We start from the raw sequence: 19,101 nt of genomic DNA on the forward strand, positions 1-19,101 counted from the left end.
GTTCTTTCGGTAAAGTCACGTATAAAGATAAAATAATAAATTAAATAATAGCATACGACGTTTCGATTGCAACACAAGCAATCGTCATCAGGTATAAAAGAAATAGCAACAAAAATCTAACCAGAAAACTATAGACAGACATATAAGCAGACAGATATCACAAAGATACACAGAGAGAGAACACGTATCGGCACACAGAGAGAGAACGTCTCTGTGACGAGGCCTTAAATAGAGAGAGGGGGTGGGGGCGGAGAGAGGGAGGGGTTAGAAAAAAAATTAGCATGTCAATGAGTATGACGACGCGTGGTAAAGAACACAAGCTTATCACCGTCGCGTGGACATTTACCGCAGCCAAAGGACGAGACAGGCATGACGTGCCGACTCGAAACGCGGAGGGAGAAACCGGAGGACGCGGACACAAATCCACGCGGCCACGGGGAGAGACACGCAAACCAGAGGTCGCAAACGGGTACCCGATACCCGTACCCTACCCGATACCAGGCTATCCGTACACGGCCGGGTACGGGTAGCCGTTTGCGTCCCTGGTGCGGCCGGGTACGGGTAGACCGTGAATCACTGGTGAGTAACTGTTTGTCACTTCTCTTCTCACAATTCAAGTTCCTAGAATCAACCCACCCGCGCCTGCAACATGGCTTCATCTCAGAGGTCGCAATCGGGTACCCGATACCCGTACCCTACCCGTACCCGGCCGGGTAGGGTACGGGTATGGCTGGGTACGGGTACGGGTACCCATTTGCGACCCTGGTGCGGCAGGATACGGGTACGGGTAAGGAATCAAAACCCGTTTGCGACCTCTGACACAAACTCCAGGATTGGGATCGAACCCACAACCTCCTTTTAACACGTAGGCTTTCGCGAACAATATTATTCATAATAAACGTTTTTGGGTCAGATCGCGAATTGCTCGATGATGCTGGATGTAATTACCAGCGAAACGTCGTACTCAAAAATTGTAAATGTTGTGGATTCACGCTTCAACCCACACACCGGTGGGCTAAAGCAGTGAACGATTTGTCTTTTGTCAACGTGACACTTTTTTGCCGATTGACCGTGTCGGGTGGTGGAGGGTTACGACACATTTATAAATAACGCGATATAACCCAAAAACGTTTACCACAACCTCCTGTATACGAGGCGAGGTAGTTAACATCTCATAGCCACCGTGATGATGATGAGAGAGAGAGACACGCAAACTCCAAATATACAGCAGGCGTCAGGGTAGGGATCGAACCCACGATCGCCTGTATACGAGGCGAGGTAGTTAACATCTCATAGCCACCATGATGATGAGAGAGAGAGAGACACGCAAACTCCAAATATACAGCAGCAGGCGTCAGGGTCGGGATCGAACCCACGACCTCCTGTACACCAGACGAGGTAGTTAACATCTCCTAGCCACCGTGATGATGATGAGAGAGAGAGAGACACGCAAACTCCAAATATACAGCAGCAGGCGTCAGGGTCGGGATCGAACCCACGACCTCCTGTATACCAGACGAGGTAGTTAACATCTCCTAGCTACCGTGATGATGAGAGAGAGAGACACGCAAACTCCAAATATACAGCAGCAGGCGTCAGGGTCGGGATCGAACCCACGATCTCCTGTATACCAGGCGAGGTAGTTAACATCTCCTAGCCACCGTGATGATGATGAGAGAGAGAGAGAGACACGCAGACTCCACATCTCATAGCCACCGTGAGCCCCATGTGTCCGTCCCCCCCGCCCCCCACCCCCCCCCCCCCCCCGTGGGCCACATATAATTAGTGAGGCTGCGATGTGGGCAGCGTGGGCAGCGTGGGTGGCGTAGGCCGCAGCGTCCGCCCGCGTGCGTTCCCGCTAACGCGGCTCAAGACGAAGCGGCGCGCGACCGCACGGAGCGCCGCGTGGTTTGCGCGTTCGCCGCGTGAGCTGCATGGCCGAGTGGGTTTCTAGCGCCGAGACAAAGATCCCCCGGCACCCACTCCCCGATCGCCTCGACGGATCGTTGGCGGAGCAGCGCCTACGGAGGCTGGCACCGGTGCTAAAAAGTATAACCCGTAAAAACAAAGTTTTTCACTATAAATCCTTCATATGCGTGGCAGCGAACTTAATATAAAGGATTTAAAAATATATTCGCCTGTGGAGGACGCGGGGATCGATCCCGCGACCTTTGGCATGGGAAGCGAGGGCGCTACCAACTGCGCTACTCCGCCACGGCCTGTGGAGGGGTTACGCTCTGGGCTCTTATACTGTGACGTTCAGCCAAAGCCATGAATGCGTTCTATTTGAATATATGTAAAATAAAAAAATGTTGCCTAAAAAGTGTACAATTTTGGGAATTAGTTTTCACGAACATTAATTGTCTGGCACAACGAGTCTGTGTGGAAAATGTCAGCTCGATTGGATCACGGGAAGTGGGTTAAAAAACGACCGAAAGATTTGCACGGTCGTAAGCAAGCAAGCAAGCACGCAAGCAAGCAAGCAAGCATGCGAACTTAATATAAAGGATTTAAAAATGTCGTGGACCTGGTCTCCAGCACGCGACTGGTGTGTGCTGTGCTAGTGGCGAGTTGCCGCGTTCTGTCTACGTGACAAACCCCTCACCGATTCTAGATTTGAAGCTTTCGTGACTGCAATTATTCATATTCTTAGGTTTTTTCCGGTAAAGTCACGTAGGTAAAAAAATCGAAATTAATAAAAGTAAAATAAAAATAAAATAAAAATCACGACGTTTCGGAGGCAACACAAGTCTCCGTCATCAGGTGGGACCGTCACAGCTAAATTGACTGCATCAAGAAAATTACTGCACCAAGGTGATGTATGTATCTATCACTTGACGCGGTCATTTTTGCTCACCCATTGGCTGTGTCGGGTGGCGGCGGGTATAACGACACATTCATATTTACGCGATCTACCCCAACAAAAACTCGTATTGTCGATGACATTGGTCGCGAAAGCCGACTACGACTACGTGCTAAACTGAGCGGGGTGGGGTTGGCGGGCTCTCCGCGGCCGCCTTTGTCTCCCCAGCGGCGATGTTCACACGTCGCACCGGGTACTCGTCCGAGCCGTGAGCGGGAATTTAAAAGCGGGTCGCCGGGTTCGCAGCGCAGCGCTAATCGCTGCACGACCGTTCCCCGCCATCATTATATACACACACACACACACACCCCTTCATCCATCACACTTAGCCAATTATAATCACCAAAACAGTCAGGGAGCGAGAAACAAAGAAATGAGGTGAGACGCTCATTCGCTGCATAAGCGGCAAGAAAAACCTTCCCGTCACCTTCCATCCCTCCCTCCCACCGCCCCCCCCACCACCACCACCACCGCTCATTGGCATGCGTTGGGAAGCTTTGGCGGAGGAGCCGAGCGTGGCGTCTAATTAACGTTTAATTAGAGGTGACCGCCAGCAGGGGGGTGGGGTGGGGAGGTGGTGGTGGTGGTGGGGGGGGTTTAAATTCTCGCCGGACGCGTCCCCGGGAAGTGCCGCGGTCTGCCGAGGCAGGCGGCGTCACGGCGACACTGCCGGCAGCAGCCGCGGGCTCGCACGTCGCGAGCGAAGGAGAACACTCGATGTGGTGAGCTGGGCGCGGTGGCGATAAAATATTACCGGGGTGGGGGTGGGGTGGGGTGGGAGGGGGTGAAGGTGGTCACCGACCCCAATATTAGTCATCGATAATAAAACCGCATTTACACGGCGCTCGCTTGAATGCATCGGCGAGCCTCAACGGCCCGACACATCGCCGCACCTCAAACGCTCGGAGGGCAGCACCCCACCCAGACCCCCCCCACAACCCCCCTACACCCCCCCCACACACCCCCTCCACACCCCCCCCACACCCCCCCCACACACCTCCCACCCCCCACCCAAGTGGAAGTTGTCCCCGTGTGGCACAAGGCGACCCGGTGCCCGGCCTGCGACCCGGGATGAGCCTGCCGACAGAGTAGACCCACAAAGACAAAGATCCCCTGTCGCATAGCCTTCACAGACTGTTGGGGCAAGTGCTGTTAGCGAGCGGGGAAGGAGCAGAGAGATAAGTGAGGTGACGTGCAGTGCGGCGGTGCAAGTGGTGCGATTTGCAGAACGGTGAGCGAGCAAACGAGCGAGCGAGCGAATGAATCAAAGAGCGGGGTTAGTGTGACCAGCAGTGCGGTGCGGTGCGTGAACAGCGAGTCTGTCAATCCACTGCTGGATGAAGACCGAGCCCCGGGCCGTGCTGGTTTTTGTGAACGCGAGGAGCACAAGACGTGGGGACCACAGAAGTGCAGTACAACAGTGCTCTGCTCTGCTGCTCCCCGCTCAGCGCATTGACTCAGACAGACTGTGCATGGAGCAATCCACTGCTGGATTAAATCCTTCCCTCCCACCCCCCCCCTCTCCCCCCCACCGCCGCACCACCACCCCCCACTTTCTCCCCCCTCCACCCCCCAATGCCCCACCTCTCCCCCGTCCCCCACCACTCCCGCCGTCGCCACATCTCAGGGCTGTGCGTTGTCAAAACACGTTCGTCGCCACGCCGCCGTGAGATGATTTGCTCCGATTTCCATTTAGCGATTGATTTTTTTTTTTTGGGCGAACGCCAAAGCGTTGCTCGTTGCAAGCACCCTCCCCCCCATATCCCGGTCCTCTGACTTCCTCGCCGGGGGTCAGAACAAACAAGCGCGACTTGACACGCGACGTTTCTTCTGAATACACGGGACCGTCGCAAGCGCCACGCAGCGCCACGCAGCGCCACCAAGCGCCACCAAGCGCCACCAAGCGCCACCAAGCGCCACCAAGCGCCACGCAGCGCGACCAAGCGCCACCAAGCGCCACCAAGCGCCACCAAGCGCCACCAAGAGCCACGCAGCGCCACCAAGCGCCACCAAGCGCCACCAAGCGCCACCAAGCGCGACCGACACGCACGTCCATCATCGCTCGACGTCGCAGTCTAGCGGGTTGCAGGGTTAATGGCAGGGCGGCTGTTTTAAGACCGCGCACGGGGGTTGGATTACTACGTCGATCGCCCACCCCCCGCTCCCCTCCCCTCCTCAACCCCCCCCCCCACTCCCCTGACCTGCCCCCCACTCGCCTGCCCTCGCCCCCCTGTTCTCTGCCCTCCATTCCATTCCACTGCCGTCCCCTCTCTCGCAATCCTCTGCCAGCCACCCCCTTGACTCCCCTCCCCATTGCTCCCCTCTACCGCCCTCTACTGCCATCCCCTTCACGACTTTCCCCTGCCCTCCCCACCCTTGCCCTACCCATCCTTGCCCTCCCCACCCTTGCCCTACCCACCCTTCCCTTGCCCTCGTGTCCCCTCCCTTCCCTTCCCCTCTGCATCCCCTTGCCCTCCGCTGCCCTCCCTTCGCCTACCCTATCCTGACCTCCCCTATCCAGCCCCCCCCCCGCCTCCCCGTGCCCTCCCTTCCCCTCCCGCTCCCCTCCGGCACAAAAACCGCCCAATCGATTCTCCGCCGGCGCGCACGCCGCCCGCCGAAGCTGCGGCGGTGGCGTTGCACGCGTGATTAATGTTTCATAGACACGGCGCCCGCTCTCCGACAAATGAAGTATGGATTTTCAATCGCAACCGTGGCTCCGAGCCCCTTTAACCCCCCACACCCCCCACCCCCATCTCTCTCGTCGTGAGCTCTTCTCTCCTCCCGGCGGTGGCGGTGCCGCCGGGAGGCCTCGGCCCGGCAACGGCCGGTGGGGAAGGGAGGGCAAAACCTTCGGGGAGGCACCGGCATTGTTTTTGCACTGCCGAAGCGCGGAGGGGTGGCCGCTCATGCCGCACAGACTTGTGCAGAGATCCTTGGCATCGCACCACGGAGACCCACAGACTCACGCAGAGACCCACAGACCCACGCAGCAATCCAGAGATTCACGCAGAGACCCACAGACTCACACAGAGACCCACAGACTCACACAGAGACCCCCAGACTCACGCAGAGACCCACAGACTCACGCAGAGGCCCACAAACTCACGCAGACTCACAGACTCACGCAGAGGCCCCCAGACTCACGCAGAGACCCATAGACTCACACAGAGACCCATAGACTCACACAGAGACCCATAGACTCACACAGAGACCCATAGACTCACACAGAGACCCACAGACTCACACAGAGACCCACAGACTCACACAGAGACCCACAGACTCACACAGAGACCCACAGACTCACACAGAGAACCACAGACTCACGCAGAGACCCACAGCCTCACACAGAGACCCACAGACTCACACAGAGACCCACAGACTCACACAGAGACCCACAGACTCACACAAAGACCCACAGACTCACACAGAGACCCACAGACCCACACAGAGACGCACAGAGGCCAACAGACTCACACAGAGGCCCACAGACTCACACAGAGACCCACAGACTCACGCAGAGACCCACAGACTCACGCAGAGACCCACATACTCACACAGAGGCCCACAGACTCACGCAGCAATCCAGAGATTCACACAGAGACCCACAGACTCACGCAGAGACCCACAGACCCACGCAGCAATCCAGAGAATCACACAGCAGGTGACGAGGGTCGCCCCGGCCAGGGAGGGGTTAAACGCGACGCCTCCCGCTTCTGACTTGGCTCTGCGCGAGTCGGCGGGCCGCCCCTCTCGCCTCCCTCCTCCCTCCCCCTCGCTTGGCGCTCGCGATTGATTACTCTCACGCTCTCCATCCCGGGGAGTGGGGAGGTGGGGGGGGTGGGAGGGCGGGGGGGGGGGGTGGGGGGGCGGGTGGTGTGGGGGGCGGGGGGTAGCACACCAGGCACCGCCGCCACCGCCGCCCCGAGCGGAGACGCCGCGGCAGAAGCAGAACGGAATCGGAGCGGAATCGCACGGCAGCCGGGAGGCGACGGCGCCGCGAAGCGCCGGAGCGAGAGGAGGGAAGAGGGGTGGGTGGAGGGGGGGGTGGGAGGGAAGGGGGAGGGAGGGAGGGAGGGAGCCACAGGGGTCAGTGGCGAGAGCGACGTTTGATTAGTGTATGAACAACAACGACGACGACGACACACACAGCACCCCCCACTACCTGCGCAGCACCTTGACACGCGGCGGCACCTACGTGCTGCCACCGCATGTCCACGGTCGCATCGCGCGGGTCTCTACGCGAGTCTACAGGACCCCACAGGACCGGAGGCGAGGGGGGGGGGAGCGGATGGGAGGCTACCGACGCGCTGGATCACGGCGCGAGCGACGCCAGCCGGTCCCCCGCGGCGTCGCCGGGTCATCGTCACGCGACCCCGCTCGTTCACCGCGCTCGCTAAGTCAGCGGCGCGGCAAGGGCGGTGGGGCCCGGCGCGGGTCTCGCTTGTGCCGGTGGACGGAGAAGAGAAGAAAGACAAAAGATAGATGGGCCACGGCGACTGGCAAGCACGAGAGCACATTAAATTCTGCCCGCATCGGTCAAGATACTCGCACGCAACACACACGAACACGCACACACATGAACACGCGCATACACGCTCGCACACACAAACACACACACACAAACACACGCACACACACAAACACGCGCACACGCACACACACACAAAACACACACACGCACAAACACACACACACAAACACGCACAAACACACACACACACACACAAACACACACACGCACACAAAAACACGCACAAACACACACACAAATACACGCACAAACACATGCGCGCACAAACACACGCACACACGCACAAACACACACACACACGCTCGCATGCACACACGCACAAACACACACAAACACGCACAAACACACACACGCACAAACACACACACACAAACACACACACACAAACAGACACACGCACAAACACACACACACACACACAAACACACACACGGACAAACACACACACGCACAAACACACACAAACACACAAAGACACACACGCACAAATACATGCTCGTAAGCACACACACATGCACAAACACACGCACAAACACACACACACAAACACACGCACAAACACACACACGCACAAACACACACACGCACAAACACACACACACACAAACACACGCACAAACACACGCACGCACAAACACACACAAACACACACACGCACAAACACACACACGCTCACACACACACACACGCACAAACACACACACACACAAACACACGCACACACGCACACACGCACAAACACACACACGCACAAACACACACACACACAAACACACACACGCACAAACACGCGCGCGCAAGGCAATTGAATAGCAAATGGCAGCGCCGTCACTGTCGACCCAAACTCTTCCACAAATGTCATTTCAATTACTCAGAGAGAGAGAGAGAGCGCGGGACGGGTCCAAAACATGCGGCCCTCTCCTCCCCGCTCGCGCTGCTCCCTCCCACCCTCTCACCCTGTGTGCGAGTCGACGGATACCTCTGCGAGTCTGCGGGCCGTAATGTGAGTCTACGGGTCTCTACGTGAGTCTATGGGTCTCTGTGTGAGTCTATGGGTCTCTGTGCGAGTCTACGGGTCTCTGTGTGAGTCTATGGGTCTCTGCGTGAGTCTACGGGTCTCTGTGTGAGTCTATGGATCTCTGTGTGAGTCTACGGGTCTCCATGTGAGTTTACGGGTCTCTGTGTGAGTCTATGGGTCTCTGCGCGAGTCTATGGGTCTCTGCGTGAGTCTATGGGTCTCTGTGTGAGTCTATGGGTCTCCATGTGAGTCTACGGGTCTCTCCGAGTCTCGGTGTCTCGATGCAGAGTCGTCGGTGATTTGGTTTGAGAACCCGGATTGCATCCGGGTGCTCTACAGCGCCAGCTCGCCTCTCAAACCCTCGGGGCCACCACACAAACTCGCACACAGAGACCCATAGATTCACACAGAGACCCATAGATTCACACAGAGACCCATAGATTCACATAGAGACCCACAGATTCACACAAAGACCCATAGATTCACACACAGAGAGACCCATAGGCTCACACAGAGACCCATAGATTCACACAGAGACCCATAGATTCACATAGAGACCCACAGATTAACACAAAGACCCATAGATTCACACACAGAGAGACACATAGGCTCACACAGACCCATAGCTTCAAACACAGAGGAACCCAGAGATCCAAAGTAAAACCCAAAGTCTCGCCCAGAAACCCACATACTCGCAGAGAGACCCACACACTCAACATAAACCCACAGATTTCGATTTAAAGCTTTCGTGACTGCAGGGATTCATCTTCTTGGTTCTTTCGTTAAAAGGGAAATAATAAAATAGAAAAAATAAAACATAATAAAATACAATTCTCACGACGTTTCGGCCACAACGCAAGCAGCCGTCCTCAGGTGAAGAACAGGTCTGTCGGAAAGACAGCGTCTGAATGAAACGTCGTGAGAATAATGTTATTTTTATAATTTTATTATTTCCCTTCTACCTGACTTTACCGAAAGAACCAAGAAGATAAACCCACAGACTCGCACATTGACCTACGGACTCACGTGGAGACCCACAGATTGACGCCGAGACCCTTGTACCCGCACGGCGGCCAAACGGCCTTCGCCGAAACGAGACCCCCCAGAACCACCGAACACGCGTCGGCTCCCCCGCCCATCGTCCAGCCCACCGCTATTCACATTCTGCTGCGTGCGTGCACGCCCCGGGAACAGAGGGGGCCGTGACCCCATCTATCCGTGCGGCGCTGCCAGGGTCCCCCCCCCCCCCTGCCCCCCCCCCTTCTTCGTCTCTGGGTGGAGGGGGGCGGGCAAGGTCACCGGTGCAGCAATTGGAATCTGCCGTCGAGGGACGTGCGTTGGAGGCTCCGGCGTAGCCGTTCGAGCGCCATGCAAATGAAAAAGACCCCCACCCACCACCACCGCCGCCGCCCCGACGCGCTCGCTCCCAATTGAAATCGGCGCGGCGGCGGCGGTGAGGTTGGAAAGGAAAAAACACTTAGTAGCGAGACGGAGAGAGGAACGCGCGGATTACAGAACATAAACGTCGTCGTCGTTGTCGTCGTCGTCGTCATAGCGATCAGAGGTGCGATGGACAGGGTGGTCGCTGCTGAAAAAGAGCTACGTAGCTCAGCGGGGCCTTACACCACGAAAACAATATTTTAGTCTTTAGCGTGCCAGCGTCACTGTGCAAAGCACTAATATGGAATCAACGTAGGAATCATTGCACTACCCCCCCCCGCCCCTCCCCCCCGCGCCCTCCCCGTCACATGCCGCAAGAAAAAAATACCCAAAAAACGCTTGTCAGGACCCGCGTGCAAAACAGTCGCCAAACATAATGTGAATCTACTGCTGGATGAAGGCCTACTGGCGCCAAGGGGAGGGTACACGTGGGGTTTGAAGAGCGACGTTCTCTTGGTTTGCCTGCCCGTCGGTCACACGACCGGGGCGGGGTGGGGGGGGGATTGGTGGTCCCGGCGTTCCGAGAATAATTAACAAACGAAACTAATCGCTGGCCAATCAGCGCCGTGCCGGCAACATCGGCGACTCCCAGACGACAAACGGCCGCCACGCGCGATGACGCCGACCATCACGGAACAACAGCAGCAACGACGGTAATCATGGCGACGATACTTGTGCGCTCAGGGATGTACGCCAACATCGTTCGGAGACATTCTTAGGTTTTTTCGGTAAAGTCATGTAGGTAAAAAATTAAAATTAATAAAAGTAAAATAAAATCACGACGTTTCGGAGGCAACACAAGCTTCTGTCTTCAGGTGGAACCGTCACAGCCACGACAGCTGTATCAAGTAAATGAGAGATTACAAGAGCTACCACTCCGTATATATAATGGTTGGAGAGGGGAAGGGCCAAGTACGGCACACTTGTTATTAATATGGTAAGGTGAGGCTTAAGACTAAGAATAGACTGCATAACAAACGTCGTGATTTTTATTTTATTTTACTTTTATTAATTTACATTTTTTACCTACGTGACTTTACCGAAAAAACCTAAGAATATGAATCCTTGCAGTCACGAAAGCTTCAAATCTAGAATCGTTCGGAGAGGTGCATTGCTCAGGTTTCCATCCCCCGGACACACACACACACCATTTCGAACGACGCCACGGGGGGGGGGGAAGGGGGTTTCTCTTCGCGTCCGGCGCGTGCGTGCGAGCGCCTAAACTTCTTTCACACCTTCTTGATTCTTTCCGTAAAGTCACGTAGAAGGGAAATAATACAATAATAAAAATACAACATAATAAAATCAAATTCTCACGACGTTTCGGCCACAACACAAGCAGCAGTCCTCAGGTGAAGAACAGAGCTGTCTGAAAGACAGCGCTCCAATCAACACTGCTAAGCTTAAATTTCGATTTAAAGCTTTCGTGACTGCAGGGATTCATCTTCTTGGTTTATTCGGTAAAGTCACGTAGAATGGAAACAATAAAAATAATAAAATAAAACATAATAAACGTCGTGAGAATTATTTTATTATGTTTAATTTTATTATTTTTATTGTTTCCATTCTACGTGACTTTACCGAAAGAACCAAGAAGACTGCTCAGCTTGGCAGCGTATTTGAAGCTGGGTGGGAGGAGAAGAGCGCCTTGACAAGAAAAAATTATTTCGCACCGTACATGAGCCAACCGTAGCTCACCGGCGGTACGTCCGCTGCACGCACGCACGCACGTGTGTACGGTACGCTGAACTTCTTTCGTACTGAACGTAATACAACCGTGCGCCTGGCACGCACAGCAGCGGTGACAAAGGGTGGTGCCCCATCGGATTCAAAGCGCGAGCCTCTGCTGCGTGCGGCCCAACGCCGCTCGCCACTGGGACGCGTCGCCACCCCACCCCCCCCCTAGGCTTCTGAATCCGAGTGTTTGTCCGTACCGGGAGGAATCCGATGGGCTACAAGGCACTCACGTGATCGGGGTGCGTGGACGTTGAGAGCGGGTGGAGGTGGTGCGGAAGCAGAAGCTGATGGTGCTGGTGAAGCTGCTGCTGCTGCTGCTGCTGGTGCTGCTGCTGCTGGTGCTGCTCCATCTCCACACTGAGCCCCGGCTTCTGGGACGGCCCAGGCCTGAGCAGGGGGTCCGACGTTTCGGCGCCCGACGGCAGACACAGCACGGAGGCCGGAGGGCCGTAGTGGCTGGGGAAGTGAACGGCATCGCCGCTGGCGCTGCGCAAGCCGTAGCGCTGCTGCTGCTGCTGCTGCTGCTGTTGCTGCTGCTGCTGGTAATGGTGCTGGTGATGGTGCTGCTGGTGGTGGTGCTGGGCGCTCGTCATAGCCGAGGGAGGCCAACCCGAGCCGTCAAACTCCCCGCCGGGCGACGGCACCGCCGCGCGCCCGTTCACGCCGGCGGCGGCGTACGACTGAACGACGGAGGACGGCGACGACTGGGCGGTCGCGGCGCCGGCCATCGGATCGGCGCCGCCACCGCCGGCGCCTGCACCACCGCCCTCCTTCCTGGGGCTGAGCGCCGCTCCCAGCAGCAGCCCGTGCGAGAACCCGTTGTAGATCTGCGCCGCCGGGCCCCCGGGCCGTTCCAGGTCGGCGTCGCTCGCGCCCACCATCGCCGGCGACGGCGGCGACGGCTGCTGCTGCTGCTGCTGGTGGTGATGGTGCAGGCCGCCGAAACCGGCCGGGGGCAGGTTCGGCACTCCACCTCCGCCGGCGCCGTGAGGGTACACGCCCGGCGCAAAGTGCGCCAGCGTCGGCCTCGAGGGCAGCGCGTAGAAGGGCGACGGCGCGTACTCGGCGCTGCTCCGGGCGTCGGGGCCGCGCCCGGGGAAGTTCGTTCGGCCCGGCTGGGCCGCGGCGTCGTCGGCGGCGCCGGCGCCGGCGGCGGCCGAGTTGCCGAAGGGGTGCGGCGAGACGGCGCGCTGCGCCGCGCACGCCTGCTTGTACTGCAGCAGGCGCGACTGCGGCACCAGCGAGGGCTCCGCGCGCATCTCGCCCAGCTTGGGCAGCCGCTGAGCGGCGGACAGGGGCAGCCCGGAGAAGCTGGGGGGGGGGGGGCGGCACAGGGCAGAGGGTCAGGGTCCGGTGGCGCGCCCGGCGCAAGGCCTTCGCGGTCGGCCTCGGCCTTCCCCTTCCGCGTCGGCCAGTCGCCTTGGGGCGGGCGGGCGCGGCTGCTGGGCGCGTGGACGGCGTCACAAAGCAGCTCGACGCACGTGCGCGTCCCGAGAGGCGGCGCGGGGGGAGCTGCCCCTGCCGTCAGAGCGACCCGCCGATAAGTCTCGGGGCGCAAAGAGGTGGTGGGGGTGTTGGGGTGTGGGTTCAACGCAATCCGTCTCCCCCCCACCCCCCCCCACCGTTTCTACTTCCACGCCGGGGAGGCGGCGAACGCAAGCGGCGACCCTCTGATCCGCAGGCCTCGGAGCGCCCACCACTTTCACCCGACGCCCCCCCCAGACACGCATCAGGTCGGACGTTCAGGAGGTGGTGGTGGGGGGTAGGGTGGGTGGGTGGTGGTGGGGGGGGGTGGGTGGGGTGGGTAGGGTGAGTGGGGTGGGTGGGTGGGGTGGGGTGGGTGGGTGAGTGGGGTGGGGTGGGTGAGTGGGTGGGGTGGGGGTGGGGTGGGTGGGTGAGTGGGTGGGGTGGGTGGGATGTGGGTGTGGGTGGGGTGGGTGGGGGTAGGTGGGTGGGTGGGGGTAGGGTGGGTGGGTGGGTGGGGGTAGGATGGGTGGGTGGGTGGGGTGGGGGTAGGGTAGGGTGGGTGGGTGGGGGTAGGGTGGGTGGGTGGGGGTAGGGTGGGTGGGTGGGTGGGGGTAGGGTGGGTGGGTGGGGGTAGGGTGGGTGGGTGGGGTTAGGGTGGGTGGGTGGGTCGGGTAGGGTGGGTGGGTGGGTGGGGGGTAGGGTGGGTGGGTGGGTGGGTGGGGGTAGGGTGGGTGGGTGGGTGGGTGGGGGGTGGGTGGGGGTAGGGTGGGTGGGTGGTGGTGGGTGGGTGGGGGTAGGGTGGGTGGGTGGGTGGGGGTGGGTGGGGGTAGGGTGGGTGGTTGGTGGGGTGTGGGTGGGGGTAGGGTGGGTGGGTGGGTGGGTGGGTGGGGGGTGGGTGGGGGTAGGGTGGGTGGGTGGTTGGGGGGGGTGGGGGTAGATGGGGGGTGGGTGGGTGGGGTGGGTGGTGGTAGATGGGTGGGTGGGTGGGTGGGTGGTGGGGGTAGGATGGGTGGGGGGTGGGTGGGGTGGGTGGGGGTAGGATGGGTGGGTGGGTGGGTGGGGTGGGTGGGGGTAGGCTGGGTGGGGTGGGGTGGGTGGGTGAGTGGGTGAGGGTGGGATGGGTGGGGTGGGTGGGTGGGTGGGGGGGGTGGGGGTGGGTGGGGTGGGTTGGGTGGGAGGGTGGGGTGGGTGGGTTGGGTGGGGTGGGTGGGTTGGGTGGGTGGGTTGGGTGGGTGGGTGGGATGAGTGGGGGTCTTGGCCACGCACTTGCGCGAGTACGGCGAGGGGGGCCCCGGGAGGCCGTTGGCGGTGAAGGGCGACCCCTGGCCGAGGGCCGCCAACCGCTGAGCGTGACCGCCGCCCATCGACAGGTGCTCCTGCAGCCGCAGCTGCTGCTGCTGCTGCTGCTGCTGCATCAGCTGACGTCGTTCCGCCAGGGTCATCTCTGCGTGTGTGTGGCGGGGCGAGCGTGTGTGTGTGTGGTGCGGTGAGCTAGTGTGTGTGCGGTGTGTGGCAGGGCGAGCGTGTGTGTAGCGAGCATTGTGGTGTGGCGAGCGTGTGAGTGTGTGGTGTGGCGAGCGTGTGAGTGTATGGTTCGGCGAGCGTGTGTGTGTGGTGTGGCGAGCGTGTGTGTGCGTGTGTGTGGCAGGGCGAGCGTGTGTGTAGCGAGCATGTGTGTGGTGTGGCGAGCGTGTGAGTGTGTGGTGTGGCGAGCGTGTGAGTGTATGGTTCGGCGAGCGTGTGTGTGTGGTGTGGCGAGCGTGTGTGTGTGTGGTTCGGCGAGCGTGTGTGTGTGGTGGGAGCGAGCGTGGTGTGTGCGTGTGTACGTGTGTGTGTGGTGCGGCGAGCGTGTGTGTGGCAGGGCGAGCGTGCGCGAGAGACGGGAGAGAGGGAGAGGGAGAGACGGCACGCAAACTTTTGTCAATGGAAGCCGCGGGGACATCGGCAACTCTTGCCGCGCGCTCATCCTCACGCGGCGGTGAGCGTTGTGCATCACCACGCCTACCGTCCATGCCGACGTGCCCCAGCGACGCGCCCGCCGCCTGCTGCTGCTGCTGCTGCTGCTGCTGCTGCTGCTGCGGGGGCTGTGGGGAGGCCACGGCGGCGCCCCCCCCCGACCCCGTACAGCTCGGGCCACCCCGACGAGGCGGCCGGCGGCGCCACGCGGCCCAGCGACACGCGGCCGACCGCCTCCGAGCCCAGCGGCAGCAGGCCCAGCGCCGTCAACGACTTGTGCTGCTGCTGCTGCTGCTGCTGCTGCAATTCGGCTGCCGTGTGCTGCTCCAGCTGCTGCTGCTGCTGGAACAGCTGCGGCGCGAGTGGCGGAAGCTTGAGGCCGTCGGCGGGAGCCATGCCGTGCACGGCCTCCGAGCCGAAGAACGCGGAGGGAAAGATTCCATGCTGCGGCTGCTGCTGCTGCTGCTGCTGGTGCCCTCGCGCCAGCTGCTGCTGCTGCTGCTGCTGGTGATGCTGTTGCAGGAACAGCTGCTGCGCGCTGTGCGTGGAGGCAGGCATGAGGCTGCGGAAGTACGCGTGCTGCTGGTGCTGCTGCTGGTGCTGCTGAGCGTCCGGACCGAGGAACCGGGTGGCGTCGGGCACCCGGCGAGAAGTCCGCTTGCTGCATGCGCTTCTGGGCTCCTTGCCGGTGGCGCCCGGAGCCACCGCAGCCAGCGCCAGATTCACCTGCTGCTACCGTCAGCTTCAGCTGTGCCGGCGGCGGCACGGGCGGCGCGTGGGTGTGTGGGTGAAAGCGGGCGGCGGGGGGGAGCGGGAAGGAATGGAGAGATCATTATTTTTATCGACGGTTTGTCGCGGTCGCGCGATCATCGACGTGGCCACCCGGCATCGGGAGCCCGTACCGGTGGTTTTGTCTCACCGGTTAAATTGCCGTTGCCGACCCAAACCGCGATGACGTCTGAATCTGGCTCGGGGGGGTCAAGCAGGGTCACGGGTGGGGCGAACGATACGTTCACCGCGCGCGTGAGGACAGTCGCTACGTGGCGAGCGAGAGGCGTCACCGCGTGCCGGGCTGGCTGGGCAAGGGCCTGGCCTGGTCAGGGCCTGGCACGGCACGGTTTGTGACGGTGGGAAAAAAATTAACCCGTAAAAACAAAATTTTTCACAATAAATCCTTTATATGCGTGTTCAATGGGCCACAACCCAGCCCACATTGGTCTTTGAAACGGGCGGCTAGAGTCCTCTCGTCCTCTGGCTTGAGATGGCTGCCACGTATGGGTCAGATGATTGCCTGCCACCATTAAGCAATTGGTAATTAAATATAATAATTTTTTTTTACCTAAAAAGTGTAAAAAAATTTAAAAAGAATTTTCACGAAAAGAAACTGTCACGCACAACGAGTCTGTGTGCAAAATGTCAGCTCGATTGGATCACGGGAAGTGGGTTAAAAAACGACCGAAAGATTTGCACGGTCGTAAGCGCGCAAGCAAGCAAGCGAGTGAACTTAATATAAAGGATTTAAAAAGCGGAAGCTGTTTGGAGTACGAAGCCGCAGAGGTGCACGGGCGAACCTGTTTATCATGAAGATCCAGATCTGGAGTCACCGATCCGCCAGAGTTTCCTGGGAAGGAGCGGCGGGGCGGGGGGGGGGGGGGGGGGCAACGTGAGCACGATACAACAGCGCGCGATACAAATTGGCGTTTGGAGAGGGGGGGCCCCAACGGGACAAAAATTCAGAGTCAAGGTTGGGGGGCCCCCAATGGGACGAAAATTCAGAGCCAACATAGGGGGGCCCTGACGAGACGAGATTACTACAGCAGCAGCAGTAGCAGCAGCAGCAGAAGCAACAGTAGCAGCAGTAGCAGCAGCATCAGCAGCAGTAGCAACAGCAGCAGCAGCATCAGCAGCAGCAGAAGCAACAGTAGCAGCAGTAGCAGCAGCATCAGCAGCAACAGCAGCAGCAGCAGTAGCAGCAGTAGCAGCATCAGTAGCAACAGCAGCAGCGTTATTATTCTTATTACAATTGCCACCCTCGCAGGAATCCCAAAACCAATTAGGACAAACGACATGAATCATGTTTTCCTATTAGAATTCTCGACTTAGAAGTAAATAAACGTCAGCCTATCTCATCCCCTGCACCCCTCCCATCACACCGCCCCACCCTCACTGACACACCCCCCCCCCACAACACCACCCCCCACGCTGTGTGACAGACTTGAGAATGACAATATTAATGTATCCCGCAGGAGAAACCCGGTGAGCCATCAAGCTCTTTCTCACAAATGCCCAGCGGGGGTTACGGGGTCAGAACGTTACAATGACAAATCGCTTCGTGAAAAAAAACACAAATTATTTTTTATTTTTTTATCGTACTAGGTAAGGCGCACTGAGCTACGAAGCAGCTTTCTTTCAGAAGCGAGCGTGGCGATCACTAATGATAGATCAACAAAAATGACATTTACAGCAGCCAAATACTCTAAACGGGTGACGTTGATTCGAAATGTGGAGGAAACGCCAGAGGAGCCGGAGATAAAATCCACGCGACCACGGGGAGAGAGACACGCAAAAATATACAGCAGCAAGCGTCAGGGTCGGGATCGAACCCACGACCTCCTGCATACCAGGCGAGGTAGTTAACATCTCCTAGCCACCGTGATGATGAGAGAGAGAGACACGCAAACTCCAAATATACAGCAGGCGTCAGGGTCGGGATCAAACCCACGACCTCCTGCATACCAGGTGAGGGAGTTAACATCTCCTAGCCACCGTGATGATGATGAGAGAGAGAGACACGCAGACTCCAATTATACAGCAGGCGTCAGCGTCGGGATCGAACCCACGACCTCCTGTGTACCAGGCGAGGTAGCTACCATCTCCCCAACGTACAGATTTAGGATAGAGGTCACAACAGCCCTGCTAACAGCTCGCTCACACACTGCTGGCGTAAGAGACCTCCGCTAGCGGGAGCTACAGAGGGTCCCTCTCCACAGAGAGGGTGCTGATCTTGATTTGAAGCTTTCGTGACTGTAGGAATCCATACTCTTTGGTTCTTTCGGTAAAGTCACGTAGGTGAAAAAATTCAAAATAAAAAAAAAATTAAATCACGACATTTCGATTGCAACGCAGGCAATCGTCATCAGGTGTGACAACCACAGCAAGAAAATGTTTTTTTTACTGAAGTGTGAGAGATGCCAGAGTTAAGAATTTTTTTAAGTCCGAGAGAGCGGTGGGCGGGGGGGGGGAGGGGGGTGGGTGGGTCCAACCCAAGGGTGTAGCGAGAGGAGCTCTAGAAGGAATTTGAAGAAGAGGAATTTGTACGTTCATGTAGCGAGGGGACTGACCCCACCACAACGCAAACCGGGCCGATCGATCGATCGACCGACCGACCGCCCACCCGCGCGCCATCGTGCCTATTTACACGGCCGGGTGGACGAGTGGCGAGACGGGTGAGGGAGGGGGGGTGGTAAAGTGGGGGGCCCCTCCCCACCCCCCCCCAACTGAATAGAGCCGGTGACCTCCGCGCGGTGAGCTTGGCACCTCGCCGCTGGCCCACGGCGTTCCAATCAAACCGGAAGAGCTCGTTAAGTTTAATCGAAATAATTTATTATTCAAGAGCCACGCTCCATCTCTCCCCGGGCGGAGGCGGGCGGGGGGGTGGGAAACGCAAATCAGCGTGGCCAAATTGAAGTTGTCCCCACGTGTTGACGGCGCGGCGACGGCCGACGGAAAGCCGTCGGTCACGAGCCGGCGTCGTCGTCGTCATCATCGTCGTCATCGTCATCATCATCGTCATCGTCGTCGTCATCATCATCATCGTCATCATCGTCGTCGTCGTCATCATCGTCGTCATCGTCATCATCATCGTCATCGTCGTCATCATCATCATCATCGTCATCATCGTCGTCGTCATCATCATCGTCGTCATCGTCGTCGTCATCATCATCGTCGTCATCATCGTTATCATCATCATCATCATTGTCATCATCGTCGTCGTCATCATCATCGTCATCATCATCATCGTCGTCATCGTCGTCGTCATCATCATCGTCATCATCATCATCGTCATCATCATCGTCATCATCATCA

General features: G+C 58.5%; 2 protein-coding genes across 2 annotated transcripts in view; both read right to left on the bottom strand.

Moving 5' to 3' along the window:
* The window catches only part of LOC133358684 (ecdysone-induced protein 74EF-like), a 35,430-nt gene extending 20,055 nt beyond the window's left edge, over positions 1-15,375 (bottom strand). Inside the window, exons 1-3 of the mRNA XM_061577112.1 lie at positions 15,065-15,375; positions 14,326-14,503; positions 11,823-12,903 (exon numbers count right to left, since the gene is read on the bottom strand). Coding sequence (XP_061433096.1) covers positions 11,823-12,903; positions 14,326-14,503; positions 15,065-15,071 — 1,266 coding nt within the window. The 5' untranslated portion in view covers positions 15,072-15,375. The remainder of the gene's footprint in view (positions 1-11,822; positions 12,904-14,325; positions 14,504-15,064) is intronic.
* The window catches only part of LOC133358825 (probable helicase with zinc finger domain), a 99,788-nt gene continuing 95,968 nt past the window's right edge, over positions 15,282-19,101 (bottom strand). The window contains exons 25-27 of the mRNA XM_061577272.1: positions 16,587-16,636; positions 15,633-15,763; positions 15,282-15,366 (exon numbers count right to left, since the gene is read on the bottom strand). Coding sequence (XP_061433256.1) covers positions 15,282-15,366; positions 15,633-15,763; positions 16,587-16,636 — 266 coding nt within the window. The remainder of the gene's footprint in view (positions 15,367-15,632; positions 15,764-16,586; positions 16,637-19,101) is intronic.

The sequence above is a fragment of the Lethenteron reissneri genome, chromosome 63, assembly GCF_015708825.2.
Source record: "Lethenteron reissneri isolate LAM-NWPU_2019-01 chromosome 63, ASM1570882v1, whole genome shotgun sequence".
In the NCBI taxonomy this organism is placed as follows: Eukaryota; Metazoa; Chordata; class Hyperoartia; order Petromyzontiformes; family Petromyzontidae; genus Lethenteron; species Lethenteron reissneri.